Source organism: Centrocercus urophasianus, unplaced genomic scaffold, assembly GCF_019232065.1.
Source record: "Centrocercus urophasianus isolate 14NV4802_14NV808 unplaced genomic scaffold, USGS_Curo_1.0 seq_50, whole genome shotgun sequence".
NCBI lineage: Eukaryota > Metazoa > Chordata > Aves > Galliformes > Phasianidae > Centrocercus > Centrocercus urophasianus.
In genome coordinates, this window is record NW_024885089.1 from 807186 (window position 1) to 827282 (window position 20097).

The 20097-nt window shown below is 47.3% G+C and overlaps 2 protein-coding genes across 2 annotated transcripts; both read left to right on the plus strand.

The window, feature by feature from the left end:
- Positions 1 to 1802: 1802 nt before the first annotated feature.
- On the plus strand, positions 1803 to 13443 carry ERLIN2 (ER lipid raft associated 2). The gene is made up of 11 exons (XM_042835236.1): positions 1803 to 1932; positions 2013 to 2094; positions 2217 to 2263; positions 2996 to 3057; positions 3803 to 3928; positions 5793 to 5866; positions 6248 to 6306; positions 7311 to 7402; positions 7732 to 7821; positions 9320 to 9399; positions 10471 to 13443. Exons 1-11 carry the CDS (start codon positions 1826 to 1828, stop codon positions 10678 to 10680), a joined length of 1029 nt encoding a protein of 342 aa, XP_042691170.1. The 5' UTR covers positions 1803 to 1825; the 3' UTR covers positions 10681 to 13443.
- An 838-nt stretch (positions 13444 to 14281) lies between these two features.
- On the plus strand, positions 14282 to 18235 carry LOC122169233 (pyridoxal phosphate binding protein). The gene is made up of 8 exons (XM_042835216.1): positions 14282 to 14377; positions 14579 to 14686; positions 14759 to 14794; positions 15401 to 15476; positions 15746 to 15880; positions 16081 to 16223; positions 16777 to 16875; positions 16999 to 18235. Exons 1-8 carry the CDS (start codon positions 14282 to 14284, stop codon positions 17134 to 17136), a joined length of 831 nt encoding a protein of 276 aa, XP_042691150.1. The 3' UTR covers positions 17137 to 18235.
- The last annotated feature ends 1862 nt before the right edge of the window (positions 18236 to 20097 follow it).

Genomic DNA, 20097 nt, shown 5'->3' on the forward strand with positions numbered 1-20097 from the left:
GGGATGAATGGGATGGGATGGGATGGGATGGGATGGGATGGGATGGGATGGGATGGGATGGGATGGGATGGGATGGGGATGGGATGGGGATAGGGACAGGAATGGGGTCTGAACAAGTGTGATCTTTCCACCCCACTGCTCCCCACACGGCTGCACATGAGGTAACCTTAAACGTCAAAGCAGGAACCACGGGGACAGAGTTTTTCCACCTCTATTCACAACTGTCAGGCAGTGATTAATGGCCAACAGGCTCGAAATTGCCTTTATTGCCAGCTTGGTATTGTTACTTGTGACAGTTAATGAGGTTGGACAGACTTTTACGCAGCAATCACAGTGGGTCTCAGCCTCCCTCCTGCTGGGCTGGTGCCGCCAGCACTGGGACCATCCTGGCTGCCCCATTCCGTGCTGTCCTGCCCTGTCCTGTCCCATTCCATCTTGTCCTGGTGCAAGGCAGCAGGTGGCAGGGGCTGAGGGTGACGATGCTGACAGGACTGTCTCAAAGACCTTCAGACTCCTCTCAGTTTTTGCAGTAAAATCCCCAACAGATTTTCACTTCTGTGGGATAAGGAGGAATGGGCAGAGCTGAAAAGGCTTGGAGTGTGGGTGCAGTGAAGCATTTGTTGGTGTTGTAAAAGAGTCTGTGCTGCTGGGGCAGACACTGCTGAATGTTCCTGGCCTGAGGTGGAGGAGTAATGATTTTTTTGGCTTTTTTTTTTGCTTTTTTTTTTCCAGGATTATTACAAATAATATTTACCTTTGTGCTCGCTCACATCTTGATGCTGTTAAACACGTGGCCGCAGCTGGTTTCCTATTCTGGGCAATGATATAGTGCCCATGTTATGCAGCAAAGCCTCTCCTGCGAGCCAGAACACCCCACATTTAAACATCTATTACTTTGCAATATTATATGAGTGCATTTTGCTTCAGCTCGGAGCAATTTCCTAGTTTACTCTTATTAAACTGAGCAGGGCTGAGCAGAGGCTTGTGATTTATGAAACACATACGAGATTCATTAAAACCTTTAAAGATTTAATACATTTTATCAGGGCCTTAAATCTGGGCAAGCATTTTTTAAAAATCTTATGGAGAGAGTATTTCATCTCGGGCGCCTTTTGCACTTATTTAAGAGCTGTAACATTTGGACAGATAGAGCAGATACTTCACTCTCTATTTCTGAACAGCACCGAACCCTTCTGACAGCTTTGCGATATATAACCCTGGGAGATCTATCAATGTAAGAATGAAATTAGACTATTTATTGGCACTTTACGATCCCTCTATGTTTTTAAGCCCCCTTCAACAGTTATAGAGGTGGGAATGTAATGCGTTTCCTCACTCTGGATGGCTGAGAGTCCCCGGAGTGGGAGCAGAGTGCTGATTGCTGGGCAGAAGGGGTGACGTGGGCTGGTAGTAGGGTGCAAACCCTTTGGGGCGACCTTGGGGCGGCCTTGGGGTGACTTTGGGGTGACTTTGGGGTTTGGTGATGCCCTTCCCCAACACAGTGGGCAACAAATGGTGATCCCGCATGAGAGCAGCGGCTCAGTTCATGTGAGAACCTCCTGCAGAGTGGCTCCCTGGACACGAGGTTCACACGGGGTGGGACAGAGCCCCGTGTCTTCCACCAGTACCTCGCTCGGCAGCGGGGCTGCGGTGCCGAGGAGCCGCTCGGTGCGTGTTGCCGCGGGCGGGATTCGAACCCACAACCCTGAGGACTCCGTTCCTCCGCCGCCCTCTGGCGGCGCGCGGCGGCGGCGCGCATTAGTGACGTCACAGCTGCGCCGTTGCGGGAAGGCGGGCGCAGCGCCGCGTCGTGCCGAGGCCGGGCATGGCCCAGCTGGGCGCCATCGCCGCTCTCGTCCTCAGCTTCCTCGCCGCCGCCTTCCTCTCCGCCATCCATAAGATCGAGGAAGGTCACATCGGAGTCTACTACCGGTGAGCGGCCTCCGCGCCTTCCCTTCTCTCATCCCCGGGCCGGGCCTGCGCTCACGGTCGCTGTTCGCTTCTCCCCGCAGCGGCGGCGCGTTGCTGACCTCCACCAGCGGGCCGGGTTTTCACCTCATGCTGCCCTTCATCACGTCCTACAAGTCAGTGCAGGTGCTGTGGGGCTGGGCTGGGCTGCGTGCCGCCCCGGGTTGCGGGGTTGGGGGTGAGATGCGGGCCCGCGGCGGTGCGGTGAGGAGCTGCTCTCGAAGGAACGTTTCTTCCGTCGTTTTCAGACTACGCTGCAGACCGATGAGGTGAAAAACGTTCCGTGCGGTACGAGGTGAGGTGCTCGGCTTTCTTGAACGCCTTTTTCATCCCTTTTACTCCCCCTCCTCCTCCCCCCCGGGGTTTTGGCACCCCGGCTGGGCTTGCGCTTTGTGTCCCACCACCCCCCCCCCCGCACAAAGTCAGCGAAAGGCTCCTTAATGCTTTGTCCCGCTCTGTGCTGCCCGTATCAGTGTCCCTGCACCACTTGTTTCCCCCGAGCTTCCACGTATGGAACTGTTGCATGCGGTGCCAGCAGGAGTTGGGAACTTGATTCTTGGTGTGGTCCCATCTCAGAAGGAAACTGCACTGTGGTTGAGTTCAGAGCGTGTTTCAATCTTATTTTTCTTTTTTGTAGAATTTAATTGAATGTTAACAAATCTTTTTAGTTGCTTCCACTCTTCTTGCCTAAACTGAATCACGGGAAGGACGTGGATTGCTCGATACGGATGGAAATAGGGAAGAAATCAGTTTGTATTTCCATATGGTGGTCACTAAGCCTGGGCTCACGTTTAATGATCCAGTTTGTGGATAAACCGAGAGCGTGGTGCCAGGCATGGGGCTGTACTGGGGCTTGTCGCAGTTGTGCTGCACAGAAGGATGTAAATGTTGTGCTCAGCCCACTAGAGGGGGGTGTGCTCTGCTCAGAGGCTCTCTGGCTGCAGGGCAGAGCTTTCCTCCTCCTGCAAGCTTTCCCCTATTTTTTTTTTTTATTTTTTTTTTAATTTTATTTTCCTTCCTTTTGCAGTGGAGGAGTGATGATTTACTTTGACAGAATCGAGGTGGTGAATTTCCTGATCCAGAGTGCAGGTGAGTTCTTCCCCTGTGACCCTGTGCGTCCTGCCATCCAGAGTGGTGGTTATTCTCCTGCTAGTGCCAGAAGAGGTTAGCAGGCAAAAGCTGTTCATTTGGAGCTGAGCAGTACTGCAAGCATTGTGTGCTTGCATGCTCTGTGCCTTGTGGAGCTCTGGGTTTTAAACCAGCTCTACCAAACACTTTGTTTATTTTTTTCTTGCACATTCTTGTTCTTTGCTACTGGTTGCTTCACTGACAGCTGAATGCCACCCATTGCTTCTTTTTGTTTTTTATTATTATTATGGCCCTACTGGGCTTTATGCTTCAGTGAGGATCTTGTAATTTGAATAACGAGATGTGCAACAGGCAGAGAGCAGAAGGTTGGAATGTGACACAGAAGGGCCTGTGCAGCCTTCTTTCAGCCTGTGTATTCTGCAACTCAGACACACCCTGTGCGTTTGCTGGTGAGTGATTTGCAGATAATCAAGAGCAGGTTGCTATTACTGAGATGTCACCCTGTTTGCGAGGCACGTGACCAGATATTGGTTGGGGTGTGATGAAATCTCAGCAGTAATTAAAACTCCCCAGAAGAAAGTGGTTGTGGTGCAGCCTCTTCTCTTTTGGGTGCTTTTCTTGTTGCAGCCCATCACTGTGTTTCTTGCTGCTGTGACTGAGCCATAAACTCAGGCTGCCAGCACCCAGCCCGCCCTGTGGCCTCTCTCTATCCCAGCTGTTGATGTCAGTTGCACTTCCTTTGCAGTATATGACATAGTGAAGAACTACACTGCTGACTACGACAAAGCTCTCATCTTCAACAAGATTCACCATGAGCTTAACCAGTTCTGCAGTGTCCACACGCTCCAGGAGGTCTACATCGAGCTGTTTGGTGAGCTGCTTCTCTGACCTTTCACTCTTGGATTGATGGCTCCTTGAATGACATCTCTGCCAGCTATTTGCATTGTCTGCTGGTACAGAAGTCTCTGGTTTCAGCTGGGGAGCTTCTTGCATATTCATCTAGTGCCTGTTCTGTTTGGAGTCACAGCTGTTAACCAGTTATATTGACCTCACTTTATCTTTTTACAGTGCTTCACTGTATTACACACACACAAAAAAAAAACAAGCCCAAACCTGTCAGAAGCAACACAGAGTTTAGGGAAGGGAGTAGTAATGCTGCTGACTTATATGTGTTTAGCAAATGTGGCTGGTTGAGTCAGTTGCAATATTTGCTATTCCAGATGGAAAAGGCAGTCTTTTGTTCTTAGCTGTTTAAAAAAAAGAAGTGTTCCCTGTCTTAATAGCTTGATGATTTTTGTGTTGTGCACGTTGCTGTGGTTCCTGGGTGCTGTGAGTGCTACAAACCAGAGCTGTGTGATGAGGGCCTGCTGACTTTCCCTCCCTCTCTGCAGAGCAGTGGGAAATCAGGCAGCACAAACACTGGGAGTGCATTATGAGAGACAGCCTGAAGAAAAGTGGTGGTTTCTTGGTAGAAATTGTCCAGTCTCTGCCAGTGCTGAGTGTTTTCATTATGGCTTTGGAGTGAGAAGAAATCCCTTCCAGCATCTGGCAGTACAGCAGTGCTGGCTGCAGATGAAGTGTTGCTGTGAACGGTTTGGACCCAAACTGTACAGGATTAGTGGCTGAGATTTCAGTGCCAAGGGCCTGAAAGAGCACAAGGTGTTTGCAAACCACTTCTCTGTTTAATTAGGGCTTTCCAAGAAGCTTGGCTATCCCCTTTCTGATGGGGCCTCTGCACGAAATACAGAACGAAGGCTCAGTTTGCCTCCTGTTCCTTTATGGGGTTGTTGGTGAATGTGCTGGTTCTTTGTCAATGGAGGCTCCAGATGTCAGCAGCTGCTGATGACAACTGCTTGAAATGGACTCAAGACAACCAATTTGCACAGAAGGAACTTGTATAAACCCCTGTGTAACTCTTTCAGTCTGAGCTGAAAGTTTTCTGGCTCCGGAGTTCTGAAATGGGGCACAGCCCATTTCAAGCAGACTTATGTCATTCTCTGCCCCCACATCTGCAAGCAGGTGCAGGAAACTGATAACAGCTGTTTCCTAAACTCCTGGCTGAACTTCATTATGAGTGTGAGTTCCAGCTCGCTAAACTGGGACCAAAGCAAATAATCAAGGAGTGCAATGTGATCACTTTCAAGGCTCTTACATTTTTATTTTCCCTTTGAATTTCTCAGCAGGCCCCAACTGGAAACACTGCTATCCTTAGAACTCTTCACTGAAGAAGGGTTTTGTTTTGTGCTTCCTTTTGAAATTTCTTAGCTATGCTGGAATAAACCATTATCCATTCAGCCAAACAGGCTTTACCACTGAAATTGTTGCAGCCTATTAAAATAAGTCATGCAGCCATTTTACGTTTCTGCCTTTCCATTCTCTTTGCTGCTGGCACAGATGCAGTTCCTAATCATTCAAGGTTTAGCTGGATCAGATCTGCTCCAGAATCCAGTTGGGAAGGTATCAGTATGGAAGTGAGTTAGAGCACAGATTCTTTGCCATAACAATGCTGCTTCTGGCTCAAAGGAAATCCAAACTGTAAGTTATTGAAAAGTGAAGAGGACTTCATTTTATGCTTGCCACACTTCTTTAGTCTTTCCCAACTGCTTGTCATTGGTCACCATTGCTTGACATGCTGAAAAAGGTGTGAGCGACACCTGAGGTTAGGGATGGTGTTTCTCAGCCCAGCATTTCAATATCAACTTACATTTCTTACCTCCTTTCTTTCCTTCCACCAGATCAGATCGATGAAAACCTTAAACTGGCATTGCAGCAAGACCTGACTACAATGGCCCCTGGATTAATTATACAGGTAATCAGGGCTGTCTTTGGAGATGCATCGATCACGAGGGGTAAGGGCTAAGAGGAAATAGCAAGATGTAGCTCTTAGAAAATTCCCTGCAAGTACAGGCTTTGCTAACGTGAGGAATGAGAATGTCCTTCTGTCCCCTCTTAGTTTTGCCTTGTTGGCTTTCTTTAAGTGATACCCTCAATCCTAGCTTATCCAGTTTGTTCCTCCTGTCAGGAGATCATTCAGTCCAGCGTTTGCTCTGCAGAGCATGTAAAAGCGTGAAAGCTTTGTCTGGCAGAGCTCACCACAAAGTGTGAGCTCCCCCACCCTCTGCAGCCTCGGGGCCGTTTGCCTTTTGATTGTTGGCTGCTTGCCTATGTTTTCTTCTGTCTCTCTTTCCAGGCAGTTCGAGTTACAAAGCCAAACATCCCTGAAACAATCCGGAGGAATTATGAGCTCATGTAAGTGCCTGAGACTTGCACCTTTGTGTTACCAAAAGGAGTCGGTCATCCAGATTAATGTGTTTTCACAGCATGCACTGAATCAGAGTGGCCTGTGCTCTGCCTCGTGCTGCCTTGCTGCCATTCAGAACAGCTTTGGTGAGGCTGCACCAGACAAGCTCGTGTCTGTAAGTGGCTGCAGGTCACTGCTGAGGGTGTTACTCCATCTTGAACACTTAGTAGTTATTTGCCCAAGGGCTCCTTCCCCTTGACACTGGCTCTATTTTAAAAAGGCCTCACAGAGCATGCGAGTGAGTGGCAGGTGGGTAGATTCCACCACTAATCCTGCTGTTTGACTAGGATGGAGAAACTGTTGATTCAACAGGCTGAAGACTTGCAAAGCTTTGGAATAACTTTCTTTAAAAGCACTTCACATACTGATCCCTTTTCAGTGCTGTGAGCCAGCTGCCTTTTCTTGCACTCAATTATTCAGAAATGCTTATGTTCTCTGAGCACTCTGCCAACAGAGTCTGCACAGGCTAGAATCAGTTCCCTCTCATCCATTCTGCCTGACCTTTTGCTGTCCTGGTAAGTCATGTGCAATAAGGTCACATTAGAATCCTCAATCAGTGTGTTCTTATCTCTTGCCATAAATCCAGTTGAGAAAGATTTGCTCTTGGCTCCAATCCCTTCCCTGATTGGGAGCAGGAGCAGACTATTTATGTTCTTTTCAGTATGTGTACACACACACTTTATGTGCCCAAAGTGATAAGGTGGAGAAGACTTTAGCATGTAAAATGCACACATCCATTGGACTGAATGATGATTTCAAAGCTGTGTGCGTCCAAATGGAGGAAAATAAGCTGTCACGTGAGATCTTGGTTTAGCAAGAGGCTCTGAAGGTTCTTGCTCTCACTTTCTGTGGCTCTCAACATGTACTTGAAGGAGGTTTGAGCCAATGGTGGTGTGGTTGGCCAAGCTGTTTTGTGAGCTGACATTTTATAACTGTCTTTTTTCCACCCCAGGGAGAGCGAGAAGACAAAGCTGCTGATAGCAGCACAGAAGCAGAAGGTGGTGGAAAAGGAAGCAGAGACAGAAAGGAAGAAGGCCCTCATTGGTCTGTATGGCTTTGTCTGACAGCAGTAGCTATTTGTGGTGGGGTAGGCAGCAAGCAGAAACCAAACTGGGAACAAAGGGAGTTATGCACCTGCTTCAGTGTTGGGTGATTTCTCTGCTGCATCTTTGTGCTGCTGATCTGATGCTCTTCCAAAGAAACTCAAGTGGGTTCCAGCTTTGCCCACAAATGTAGGCTGATACGTTGTGAGGGCTGAAAATTGTTAGTAATGACTGCCACCAGAAGAGGGTAGGAAGGGCTTTTGAAGGTGAAGTTGCTTTGGCAATAGGAAGACTGTGATGACAATGTGGACGTGCTCTTTTTAATTTCAGAGGCAGAAAAAATAGCCCAAGTTGCTGAAATAACTTACGGACAGAAAGTGATGGAAAAAGAAACAGAGAAACGGATTTCAGAGATTGAAGGTGAGTGATGAACAATAAGAAAATGTTGTATGGTGACTTATCTGAAGAATCTTCAGGTCTGAGTCGTTTCTGGTTCTGTAATCTTTCTGTTTAATCTGCATTTTGCTTCTTTGACCTTTTTATTTAGCAAATAGACTTGACCAGAGGTGGGAATAGGAATGTTGTGGGTTTTTTTTTTTTTACAGAGTGTGTTTCTTAAAGCTTTTTGTGATGGTGATCTCTCTGGGAGGTTGTACTGTTAAATTAAGAAGATGTCTCATCCAATGCAGTGCTTTACCAAGCAAATTCTAGGATGTGAAAAGAGGTCTGCATTTCCAGCTCTGAGTGGCAAAGCCTTGTTTTCAGTTCCTTTCATTGTAGGTCCTGTCAGCCTTTGCAGAGGTCCACTGAGGAGCCAATTAAGAGTTTTACAGATCAGCAGCTTCTCATTATGAAGTTATTTGCAGAAGTACAATAAGCTTTTATTTCTTATAAATGTGTGTCAGGCCTTCAGCTCAGCTCTATGCTTGTAGAGGATTCAGGCCTTCATTCTTTTTAGTGTCCCTGATAGGCACTACTGTAGTTGTTAGCCCAAAGAGGAAGTCTCAGGAAAACCATCCTGTTTTTAAGTGTTGTTGCTCACAGGGCTCCCCACTAATCTAGGTAAACAAATAGGATTATCCAGCTGTGCAATTCTCAGATCCAAATTAACATGTATTACAAATATGTGGCTCCCTTTTATGGAAAGAATCTCAAGAGATCACATCAAACCAGCCAGATTAAACTCATCTTAGCCTTAACTTGATGGCTTGGCATCACTTCGGTGTCATCTGACAGATAGAAAGTCAGAAGCCAAAAAGAGGAACGCAGTACAGAGAAGGGAAGTGTTTCTTTCCTTAAATGTCTTTGTTAGGAGCAGGGAGGTTCAGTGTCCTTTGGGATCAGGGCCTTGACACTGATAATGCAGCAGAACAGCTCTGCCAACATCTGTCTGTGGGGCAGAGCCTAGAAAGGTTAAAGCTGCCTGCCCCTGCATGCCAGAGCTTTAACCTCAGTATCCCAGACAGAACCCCATCTGGGGAATTGCATTCACAGCCACAGACTTCATCTGCAGAGCAGACTGCTGTGCTGTTCCTGGAGTCCTGTGCAAATGTCAGGGGTAAATATCACTTTTGCAGCCCTACAGTTGTTTTGTTTGCAGCACGAGAGTTAGTGGCTGGCTGGAGAAGAAAGAGCATTCTCTGCCTGTGTGACAGGACAGTAATAAAAACCTCATGTTTATAAAATGCTTTGAGGTCTTCAGTCGCAGATACAATTTATTTAATGTTATCATCCTGTAGCATTTTAGATGTAAAGGCAGATCCCATTTCTGGGTTTCCAGTTTTGTTCCCTCTTCCCCTTGTTGTGTCCCTTACAGTTCAGATGTGGTGCTTGCTGCTTTAAAAATCTTCCAGCTGTAAATGGTGCTAACGTGACTGGAAATAAAAATCTGAATATGGGAGCATATGTTTTCTTCCAGATGCTGCGTTTCTTGCAAGAGAGAAGGCAAGAGCTGATGCTGAATGCTACACTGCTATGAAAGTAGCTGAAGCTAACAAGGTATCACTTCCTTATGCTGGGCTTTGAAGCAGAGCTCCTTACATTAGGCTGTATAGAAGTACTCAGCAGCAGAGCAGTCTGTCTTTGCTTCTTGCTCATTGTGTCTAGTTGTTTTGGTCAAAAAAAGCAAAACAAAGACAGAGGAGTTATCTTTGAGACTGAAACAACAATTATGTCCTTACTTGCAAATTCACTTTTTGCTCCAGACAGATGAATTTGTGTCAGGATACATGAAATATCTGGTTTACGACTGGAGACAGATCTGGTAGATGCTAATGGGGCCATGACTCCCACTGTAGAAAGAATATCACTCTCTGTGTTGCCCTTTCATGCTGCTGTAATGAGACATGTTGATCCATTTCAGTCTGCAAGCTAGCAAGTAACCCAGGCAGGGGGGAGATCTGCAGAGTGACAGGCTTTAAAGTAAACAAGTATTCAGGTAAAGAACAAATGGAGATGCTATTCACCAAACTCATTAGCCTGGCAAAGCCTTGTTCCTGTAAAAAAACGAAACCCTAGAGACAGAAAATACATGGATGCAACTGCTGGACTCATTATTGTCTACATCAGGGTTCCCAGGACATCCCAGCAGGAAGATTTCCTGTGTTGTAAGGGTCAGTAGAAATGGACGGAGGGTCTGAGGTGGTTGTGCACAAGTTCTGTTCCAGTTAGATATTCCGTTCACTCTTTTATAATGTCATTATCCTGAAAGAGTGATCTCTGCCTTGTGGAACAGACTCTTCAATCCACTCTGGGGGGGGAAAAAAAGGCAGTTCTAGTAGCTTGCATTGCCACAGCTTTCAGTGAGTTATGTGCTTCAGAGCATCTCCATCTCTGTGATACGTTTGGACTGAACATTTCCCCAGCTGCCTCCATCACTTTCTCATTTCCCCATTCAATCCCTGGGCTCAGAGACTTTGCTTAGATGTGCTGAAAGAGAGAATTGTTCAGGGAACTCATCGTTTCAGCTGAGAGTGGGTGAGCATGCCCACTAGTGTTCTGGAAAGGTAGATGCCTCCTGTGCCTATGAATGAGTCTGAGCTGTTGGTGATCTGTTTTCTTTTTGTGCAGCTGAAGTTAACTCCCGAGTACTTGCAGCTGATGAAATACAAGGCTATTGCAGCAAACAGCAAGATCTATTTTGGCAAAGATATTCCCAACATGTTCATGGACTATGCAGGTAGCCAGAGTAAATTTGTGGAGGGACTGGCAGAAGGAATCCATGAAGAGGATGGGGCAGGACCCAGCGAGGACACAAAACTGCTTCATAACACCAACTGAAAAGAAACGTTTATATTTGTTTTATATCAAAAGAAACGTGAACTGGGAAGTTCCTTTTTTTTGTTTTCCCCTTTTCCTGTACTGAAAGAGATAAAATGTAATCCTCTCAATCTTTTGTATGACAATTAGACACAATGACTTTGGTATTTATGGAGTGGTGTTTCTGGTAACTGCTAAGTAATCTGCTCCAGATATGTCTGCTAGATGCACCTCTCCCTTCTAATGGGCTGATAAACCCAGTGATTCCAGAGAGGCTAGCTAGGCTATCTGTCCTGCAGCCAGCTTAGATGGTTAATTAGTTAATTGAGGTTGTTGGTAGCAGTTGGAAGTTTTGAGATTTTGGCAGGAGGGGGGATTGCTGCTATGACCTTTTATTTTCTAGTTGGAAATTTCTAATGCTTAATTCAAACACCCTTGGAGAAGGAAAAAAAAACCAACTTTAAAAAGGTGCTAGACTTTTTGTACACTACCCATGTCTGCTTCAGGGCATTGCTCAGACGGTGGGTCGCTGCCTGGGGCAATGGGGCTGGCAGTCCATGTGTGCACTGCAGGCCCATCCTGCCTGCAAGGTGTAGCAAAAAAACCATGAAACTACCATTTACTGAGGTCTGAGCCAAAGTGTTTTTCTTTTCAGTAGTGCAGTTGGAACCTTGTGCACAGTAACAGCACTTGAGCTGAAGTGTTGCAGGTTACCCTGGGGGAGATGTAAGCCTTAGACCACGTGTCACACAGGTAGTGGCCCCAAACTGCTCATTTTCTGCGTTTTAACACTGGTTTCTTTTCCATTGGTCGTATTTGGGGAGAGGAGAGGAGGGGAGTTGGTGTTTATCTGCTGGCTGAGGGGCTGAGATGTGCTGGTGGAGGCAGTGCCTGCCAGTGGCTAATTGAACTGAACTTTTGGTGAAACCAGGCTGCAAGCACGGTGCTCGTCACAGTTGTCATAGTCAGAAAAAAGCAGAGAGAATGCAATTCTTGTCTCAGGGACCCTGACCTTGCAAAAAGCCTTGCTAGTGAAAAGCTGCTTGAATGATTCATCCCACAGTCACTGCAGTACCTCTGCTGGTCTGTGAGACCAGTGGAATTTCAGTATTTGCAGTGTTGTATTGGAGGATGTTCAGAGAAGCTGAAATGAATGGAACGTTGTACCTGGGTGTTTTTTTTTTTCTTCAGAATGGACCTTGAGAGGAAGATCTCCTAGGAGCAATGGACTCAAAGCACCATTCTGAAATAAAAAAATCACAGGGCAAAAAATGACAACCTCTTTTCTGGGCTGTTGAAAGAGAAATGTTCATTCTTTGCTCAGCACACTGAGGTGTGATGCACCTTTCATTTCAGAAAACTGATTGGTTTTTTACTTACCAGATGCAAAGAGGTCTTTTGTTTTACATGTGCAAAACTTGAGGGGGTGTTAAAGGTAAAAGTTCAGGGCTAGAAAACTTTTTTTTCCTCTCCCCCCCCAAATCCATCTGATACTTGGCAGGAGAGCCTGCTTATTAATTGCTGTTATAGCTCGCAGCCAATGCATCCTTATGAGATGATGAAAGCATAAGCACTAAGTTGGTCAGGACCAACCTGTTGAATTTGTGATCTTTTGCCCCACATGCTTGCTGCTTACGAAGCTTGGTTTCACATTTCAGTGTTTTTAATGCATTAATCATTTTAAATAAGTAATTTACACTAAGATAGAAATCTCATTAATTTCCGCTGCTTTTTTCCAGTATTTTCATTTCAGTTTTATTTTCCCTGTTAGAAGAATTACAGTTGATACTTGAAAATGCAAAATAAAAGAGATTGTCAGTTTCTGCTGGAGAAAAGTCCCATCTCCTTTATGTCATCTTTGTATCTGCTGGAAAATCTTAAGCTAAGGATAGTTCCATCCTCAGGCTGACAGCACAGTGGTCATAAAACCTGCATTGAGAGGTAGGCTGTAATATTGCTCACTTTTCTAAATAGGTCTCTGCAAGATGTTGAGCAGAGAACAGCAGAAATGTAGGGGTGAGGTAACAGTACTTAAACTTTTAGGGTGATCTCAGTTGTTTGGCATTATTTTGCATTCGTGTTAAGGTTTTCCATTAGTAAGTAAAACCTGCTTTTTGTGAAAGTGTTTTCACTAATGAGGGGACACAAAGAAACCAAGTATTAACAAAGGATGTTTTCGTATGAGTTCACAGTAAAACAATAGCTTGGAATAAATAGGTCTTATGGTTTTTAAATTGAAAACGTTACTGCTGAAGTATTTCTCAGAGGAAGGGGAAGAATAGAAGGAGTAGCCAGTATTATTGGTTTCAAACTTGCATTTTTAGAACACTTTGGAACCTTTGTGGTTCTGCACCAGCTGAAAACCAAGTAATTTAGTTAACCTATTAACAGATTAACAACAACAAAAAAGCAAGAACAAAGTTGAAATTATACCAGACCTTACAGGCCAGGGTTGATTGTTGCTTTTCATTCGAGTTCTTCATTCTATGTGTAATTTCCTTAATTTTTCCAGAGGAGGTGTGTCACTACATGTAAACCTTTATCCCATTTCTCTCTTTCGCTGTCATTCTGTCATCTCCGTGATCTTGCAGTCTCAAAAGGAAGATCTAACTGCTGAAACAGCTCTGCCTAACAAGGAAGCACAGGTTTGCTGTTTGGCACTGCTACAACTGTTGGCAGAGGCACGGTGATGCTTTACCAGTGCAGCTGTGGATCTGTATACTGAATTTAAAAGCCTTTTTATTTTGATACTTGCTATGACAATAAAATAGCCTTCAATTTTAATCACGGTCTGGTTTTATTGGCCTTTAACACGATGAGAGGGTGGGTTTGCAGGGAGGCATTACCAGGAGTACATCTGTGGGAGGGTATGGAGTTGCAGAACTACAGAAAATCACTGTCACAAAAGTTTGGCAAGTGAAGTCTGCAGGAAAATAATTGCCAGGCTTTTTGGAGCAGCTGTGTAAAAACTGTTGGTTCTCAAAGCTGGGGGGCGGGTGTGCTGGGAGGGCAAGTTCTGTGCATGAGGGAATTATTTTGGCTGATGGCTTCCAGCTGGCACCTTCCATGCAGTTTGGCACTGCCTGCCTGCGCCCCACAGCTGTGGGCTTCCATGGCACAGCCCTGGGTTTACATAGGGCCTATGGGGCGAGCGACGGAGCCCGTTTTATGGTTGATTTGCTTACTTTAATGCTGAGAGCTGTGCCCTACAGCAGCTGTTCTGGATGCGGATGGCAACGATTTGGTTTATTTGCAGTGCAGATTTGGTGTATTTGTACGTGCAGACACCAAACTGAGAGCGCAGCACGGGCCTCTTCTCCTTTCTCACTGCCTTCACTGACAGGAAGCTTCCCCAGAGCTCGGCAGAAAGCCTCTAAAGCCCTAGGGCGCTGCGGACACCCCGCCTCCCCGCCTGACCTTCCCCTCAGCACTCTACGCCATGACCCCCCCCCCCCCCCCCCCCCCAAAATGGCGCCCCCATCCTTCCCAACATGGCGGCCCCGCTTTCCCGCCCCTTGTTGCCATTGGTCTGCGGCGGCGACTGCGCTTTTGGATTGGCCGCCGTGAGGGGGGCGGGAACGTCACGCGTGTGTGGCGGAAGTCGGCGCGGCGGCGGCCGGGGATGTGGAGAGCGGGCATGGCAGCCGGGGAAGGGCTGGGACTGGCGCTGCGGGCCGTCACCGAGCAGGTGCAGCAGGCGGCAGCGCGGAGGCCGCAGGTGAGTGTTGCTGAAGCTCTGAGGAGACTTGGGTTCGGAGGGAGAAGCGCTGCGTGCGGAGATAGGCCTGCGAGCCGCGGAGGCAAGCCCGCATCGCTAGGGCGGCCCGCCCGTCTCCATGGCAACGGGCCTACCGCCATAAGCAGCGCGGTGTGAGTGGGGTTGCAGGGCCGCCCCCGGCACTCAGCGTTCTTCCCGCAGGGTCTCCCGGACGTGCAGCCGCGTTTGGTGGCTGTCAGCAAGACGAAGCCCGCGGAGATGGTGCTGGACGCCTACAGCCACGGGCAGCGCAGCTTTGGGGAGAACTACGTGAGTGCAGGCTGTGCTGTATGCAGGGGGAGCACCGTGTGGTCCTAACAAGATCTTCTTGTGTTGTCCTAGGTTCAGGAGCTGCTAGAAAAGGCGTCGGATTCCAGAGTAAGTGCGTGCTTTTTTTGTGTGTGTGTGTTATTCCTCCTCACAAATCTGTGTCCTGAAGGCTGCCCAGCAGAAGTCCTGGCTTTTTGTAGGGAGGTGGTGATGGAGGCTGTTAAATCGACTTCTGAAATCTCCGTGCTTTTTGAAGGTTGTTCTTAACTCTGTGCCTCTTCACTCTTCCCCCTACTTGTCTTGCAAGCTCCAGTGAATATATAGCTCTGTGAATATATGAATACATGCACCTTAGTCATAAAATGTCTGAGCGGCACTTTGTCTCTCATGATCTCTGCCCTAAGACGGGCACAGTCCTCATTTTAAAATGGTAACATCTTTGTTTTGGGGAAAGCAGTTCGTTTTGTGATTGTTCTCTTAGAAAAGAGCCTTTCTCACTTACCTTGCAATGAACTTTCTGCTGCCACAGCCCTGCTTCTCTCTGGAGCGTGAAGCAATCTCAGTGCACACAAGTGCTGTCTGAGCTGTGCTATTCAGAGTAAACAGAAGAAGACTGGATATCTGGTATCTTGTTTGTGGGCAAAGCAGGACCTAATTGCTGTGTGAAAGAAGGAGGAATCCTCATTCAGACCCACCCGTTCCTTTTGCTTACAGATTCTGTCGTCTTGTCCAGAGATCAAGTGGCATTTTATTGGCCATCTGCAGAAAAGTAATGTCAACAAGCTGATTGGTAAGCTCTGTTTATCTTTATTTTTGGTGTCCTATGGGCAGTATTCTCCTATAGTTTAAATAATAACCATCTTTGTCACCTATGAGTACTGATAATTGCAAGCTAGCAAGAATGCCAATTAGCAAATGAAAGAACTTGGTGCTGCCCTGTGTTTTAGTCCTGATTCACTTTGCTATCTCTTGCCATAGTCTGCTGCTAGCTGTGCACAACTGTGAATAACTATTCTTATGTTACACAGGCAGCTTGAAGCCTCTGTGTTTTCTCCCTAGCTGTCCCTAACCTGTTCATGTTGGAAACAGTGGATTCTGTGAAACTGGCAGACAGAGTCAACAGCTCATGGCAGAAAAAAGGATCACCTCAGAAGCTGAAAGTCATGGTGCAAGTCAACACCAGTGGAGAAGACAGTAAGTGGCAGACACTTTTTGTGATGATGTGCAGATCTGTCCTGCTGACTTGATAAAAGAAGCAACCTGGATGTGTTGGTTTGTGTTCTTAAGGAGTTTCTCTCTGCTGAGATGATACTTAACCATCAGTTAGCTTCTGCCTGGCTGTGGGGGGGAGTTCTGTCACGGAACTTGGCACAGATCACCCTACTTTTTGCTAGGTAAGCATGGCCTGCCTCCCAGAGACACTGCAGCTGCTGTGGAGCACGTAATCAACAAGTGTCCAAGCCTGGAATTTGTGGGGCTGATGACAATTGGCAGCATTGGACATGACCTTAGCAAGGGGCCAAATCCTGACTTCCAGGTAAGATTTTTGGAAGCAAATGTCAACTGTTGGCTGGCCTCCCATTACACTGAGGGTATAAATCTGATTGTAGATTGCCAATAGAAGCACAGACCTGGTTCAGAGTGGTACAGATCTGTGAAGTATCAGTATTAAATAAAGTGATGGGCTCATTTCTGCAAATGCCTGACGCTTGTGCATTTTTTGTCCCATCTTTTTTCTCAAGCTGTAGCCAGGATATCAACAGTGCACCTTATGCAGCAGTTTTTGTTCTGAATCCTCTGGTCCTGCTTTTTATCTGAAGATAATTATTCCTTCAGCCTCTTGCACTGTGCATAGGGCTGTGTCAGGAAGGGGAACTGGTTCTGCATTTCTTTATCTGCCGTAATTGGTTGTGTAGACTTGTGTGTGCCTGTAGTGGGGAGCCTTCAGTGCTGCAGAGCGAGCATCAGAGGAGTGTGGGACCTTCACCTTCTGTGTCAGGGAGGCTTCAAAAAAAGGCAGAAATGAGTGAAACCTTGAAAACATATCCAAAATGTCATCGAATGTGTGATTTTTCTCTTCTTCCTTCTAGGTGCTGCTGTCTTTGCGTCAAGAAGTGTGTGAGAAGCTGAATCTCCCCATTGAGAAGGTGGAGCTGAGCATGGGCATGTCCACAGACTTCCAGCACGCAGTAAGTCGTTTCCTTCTGCCCCCTCTTCTCTGTCAGAGAGGGAGCTGCCTTTCTGTGAGATGGGGAGCATCGAGATCAGCCATCTACCTGCGCTGAGTTCCTTCTTTCTGTCTCCTTCCATAGATTGAGGTTGGATCCACAAACGTCAGGATCGGAAGCACCATTTTTGGAGAGCGCGATTATTCCAACAAGGCAGATGGTGGTAAGGCTCCTGCTGGAACTGAAGGCAAAACAGAGGCCTCAACGGCACGGGGTCATTAGATGGGGAAAATAAGTGGCCTCAGTAGAGGACAGATGATAGGAGACCTCACTATGCATTCTTACTTCCATCCTTGCCAGCTCCAAGTCACGGCAGGGGGAAGGAATTCCTCATAACAGAACAGAGGCCAGAAACGCCTCGTAATTTATTGTGATTATTAGAGAGCATCCATAGAAACTGGAAATGTCTATAGCCAAAAATGATAAGAGAAGTTAAGGTTGAAGATGACTGTAGAATCTTGGCTACTTCAGGCACGTCCTGAACAGTGACTTTTGGATAAGTAGGTTGAGCGAATGTTTGTCAGGATGGAGTTGCTCCTGGACAAGATGTATCCTCAGCAGTGCGGGTCATTATGTTGTCATTCAGGGCTACATTGTTCATTAAACAAGTTACATGAGAGACATGTAAGTGTTTCCTTTGCCTGGGGTGGCTATTGAGCAATGCTTGGTACTGTAGCACGTGGTGACACTGAGCGTGCTGAAGAGATGGCATCCGTTTAAACAGAGGATGAATAACAAGCACACGAGGATGGGTAAACAACAGAGTTTTGAGTTCATGGCCTGATGTTTTGGTTGCAGATTGCAAGTGTGGGACTTTTCAGCTGGTGTTTGTTCTTTCTGATGGATGTTACAGGCTTTTCCCATTGGTTACATGCATTTGAAGTGCTGGTCTGGCCTTGACCCCTCTTGCAGGAGGGAAACAGGGCTCTCATTGTGGTAACTGTTCAAGATCTGAGCAGAAGCTCTGCCAGCCAGCAGTAACCTCAGCAAGTCTCATGTAATCTGTTACAGCTCTGTGCTCTGGGTTTTTGTGTGCTGCTGAGAGGAGGCGTTGGTTGCCAGCAGAAACATCCTTCCTAGGCTTTTCTCTGTGTATGCAATCAAGTCTAGCTGTTGGTTTTACTTTCTGACTATAAATGCAAAGAGTGAACTCCAACACCAGCCTGTTGTAGCTACGTGGTTTAAAAGCAACATGCAGTCTGAGCTGCCCTCTCTGGAACTGCACAATGTGTTGTTTCATAGTTTGTTAACAAAAAGTGGTGAATTCAAACGCCATCTGTGCCAACTATAAAGCTATTAAAAATACTATTTTTATGTTCTAGCCCTGAGAGTTGCTGGAGCTTTTTCTTTTTTGTAATCTGGGCTTATTGTTCGGTGAGATCTGTTGGTCTCTGGCTTGGAGCAGCTGAAGCAGAGCGATGAAAGTGGAGATATGTGAGATGAAAAGGGGAGAAGTGGCTGCCGAGCTGCGTGCTGGGGAGAGCTGCTCTGGAGGAGCCTCTGGGTGGCGCTGCTCCCCCGATCCTGCGGGGACAGATGGGTGATGGGGCTCACAAATAACTGCTCTCCATCCCGTGGCTGAGGTTCATCCCTTTCTCCTTTCGTCTCTGAATTTCTGCACTGGTGAAACGTCCCTGCCGTGGATTTTGTTTGCAAACTTCACCATATTAAAAGCTTTATTTATTATATGGAATGAACTCGGGACACGCATTCTTCTTTCTGAGTTTGATGCAAATGTGTAAAGACTGCTGGTGTCCCTGCAGTGTTTGTTTGCTAAAGTAGTGCTGCTTATAAAGCTTCCTAAGCTGGAGCAAGCTGCATGGTCACAGTTCTAATGTCTGAGCACAGAAGAGTGGGCTGGATTGATGTTGAACATCTGTGGGAATTGTCTGCCTTTATGGCTTCCTTACACTCCCACTTTTCCTCTCTCAGGAGTTTTGCACTTATTTCCTGAGTTGAAACTCAACCCTCATCATGCTTAATGAAGCAGTTAAGGTAAGCGTGTGGGGTGCTGCGTGCAGGGCAGGCTTTGTCCTGGCTTCCATGCCCTGGAGGTCTGACTCTGCACGGTGGTTCTTTAGGAGCAGACAGGCTCACAGAAGTGTGTGGTCTGCTGGTTTTCCGATCTGTCTGCTAAAGGCATTCAAGGGCTCCCCCAGCTCTGATTCTGTGAGCTCCCAGCTGCAGGATGGGGCTCTGCTCCAGCGCAGGTGGCCGTGGGATGGGACTGGGGTGCTGCTCCAGCAGCTGCAGCAGACTGCTGTGTGGTGACAACGCGCTAAAGAGAGAGGAGAGCAGTGTAGCCACTGCTCCTCTGCTCTGCAGCTGCTTTTCTCTGCCATCCCACTTGCAGCAGGGTTTCTGGTCTCTTTGAGAGCTTTGCCGTGCTCCTCACATGGTTGGGCCTTCCTGAGGTCAGTGCAGCACCCACAGGCACCTTCTGCTGCTCCTGCACCCTCAGTGCCCACCTTGGGCTCCTCCTATAGAGGAGCAGAGCGAGCAAACTGCAGACAAAGGGCTCTTAATGAACCCCTCTGCCCAGGCACTTAGGCCCCCTGCAACACAAGCTTTATTTACATCCGTGAAAAGCACTCTGCTGGTCTGTTGGAGCAGCAGTGCTCTCACTCACTGCTCGTAGGGACTGTGTCACTGTCAATATTTGCCTTGGAGGAATGCTGCCAGCAGATGAAGGCTTGTTTCATGGCCCGAGGGACTCTTCCTCCTCGTGGCTTCAGCACCTGCTGCTGGCATAGAAGCACCACCTCTCAGTGGCAATGGGAATGCACTGCTGTAGGTTTCAGGTAAGCCCCACCAGGTAACACTCATGCAGACCTCAGTGTTGCCCACCTGGGGCCAGCCAATGTCCCCAAAGGTCCCAGCAGCACGGGGACCCCCCGCAGCAGCATCTGCAGAGCTGCACATCTGCAGCAGGGAACACCTGGGAGCTGGCTGCCTCTGGAAGAAATAAAGCTGGGATGATCCCAGGGTAGGACAACGTGCTGCTGCTGCTTCTTTCATGGCTCTTGGTGCAACGACCATCATGGGAGAGTGCTGAGCTGCAGCCTGTCCCCGTTAGAGGCACTTAAAGCTGCTGTGCTCCAATTTCCTTTCTTAGCCAAGAGTGCAGACACCACTCGCTTCCCTTCTTCCCCAAAGCCAGGCTTGATTTATTGTATCAGATCC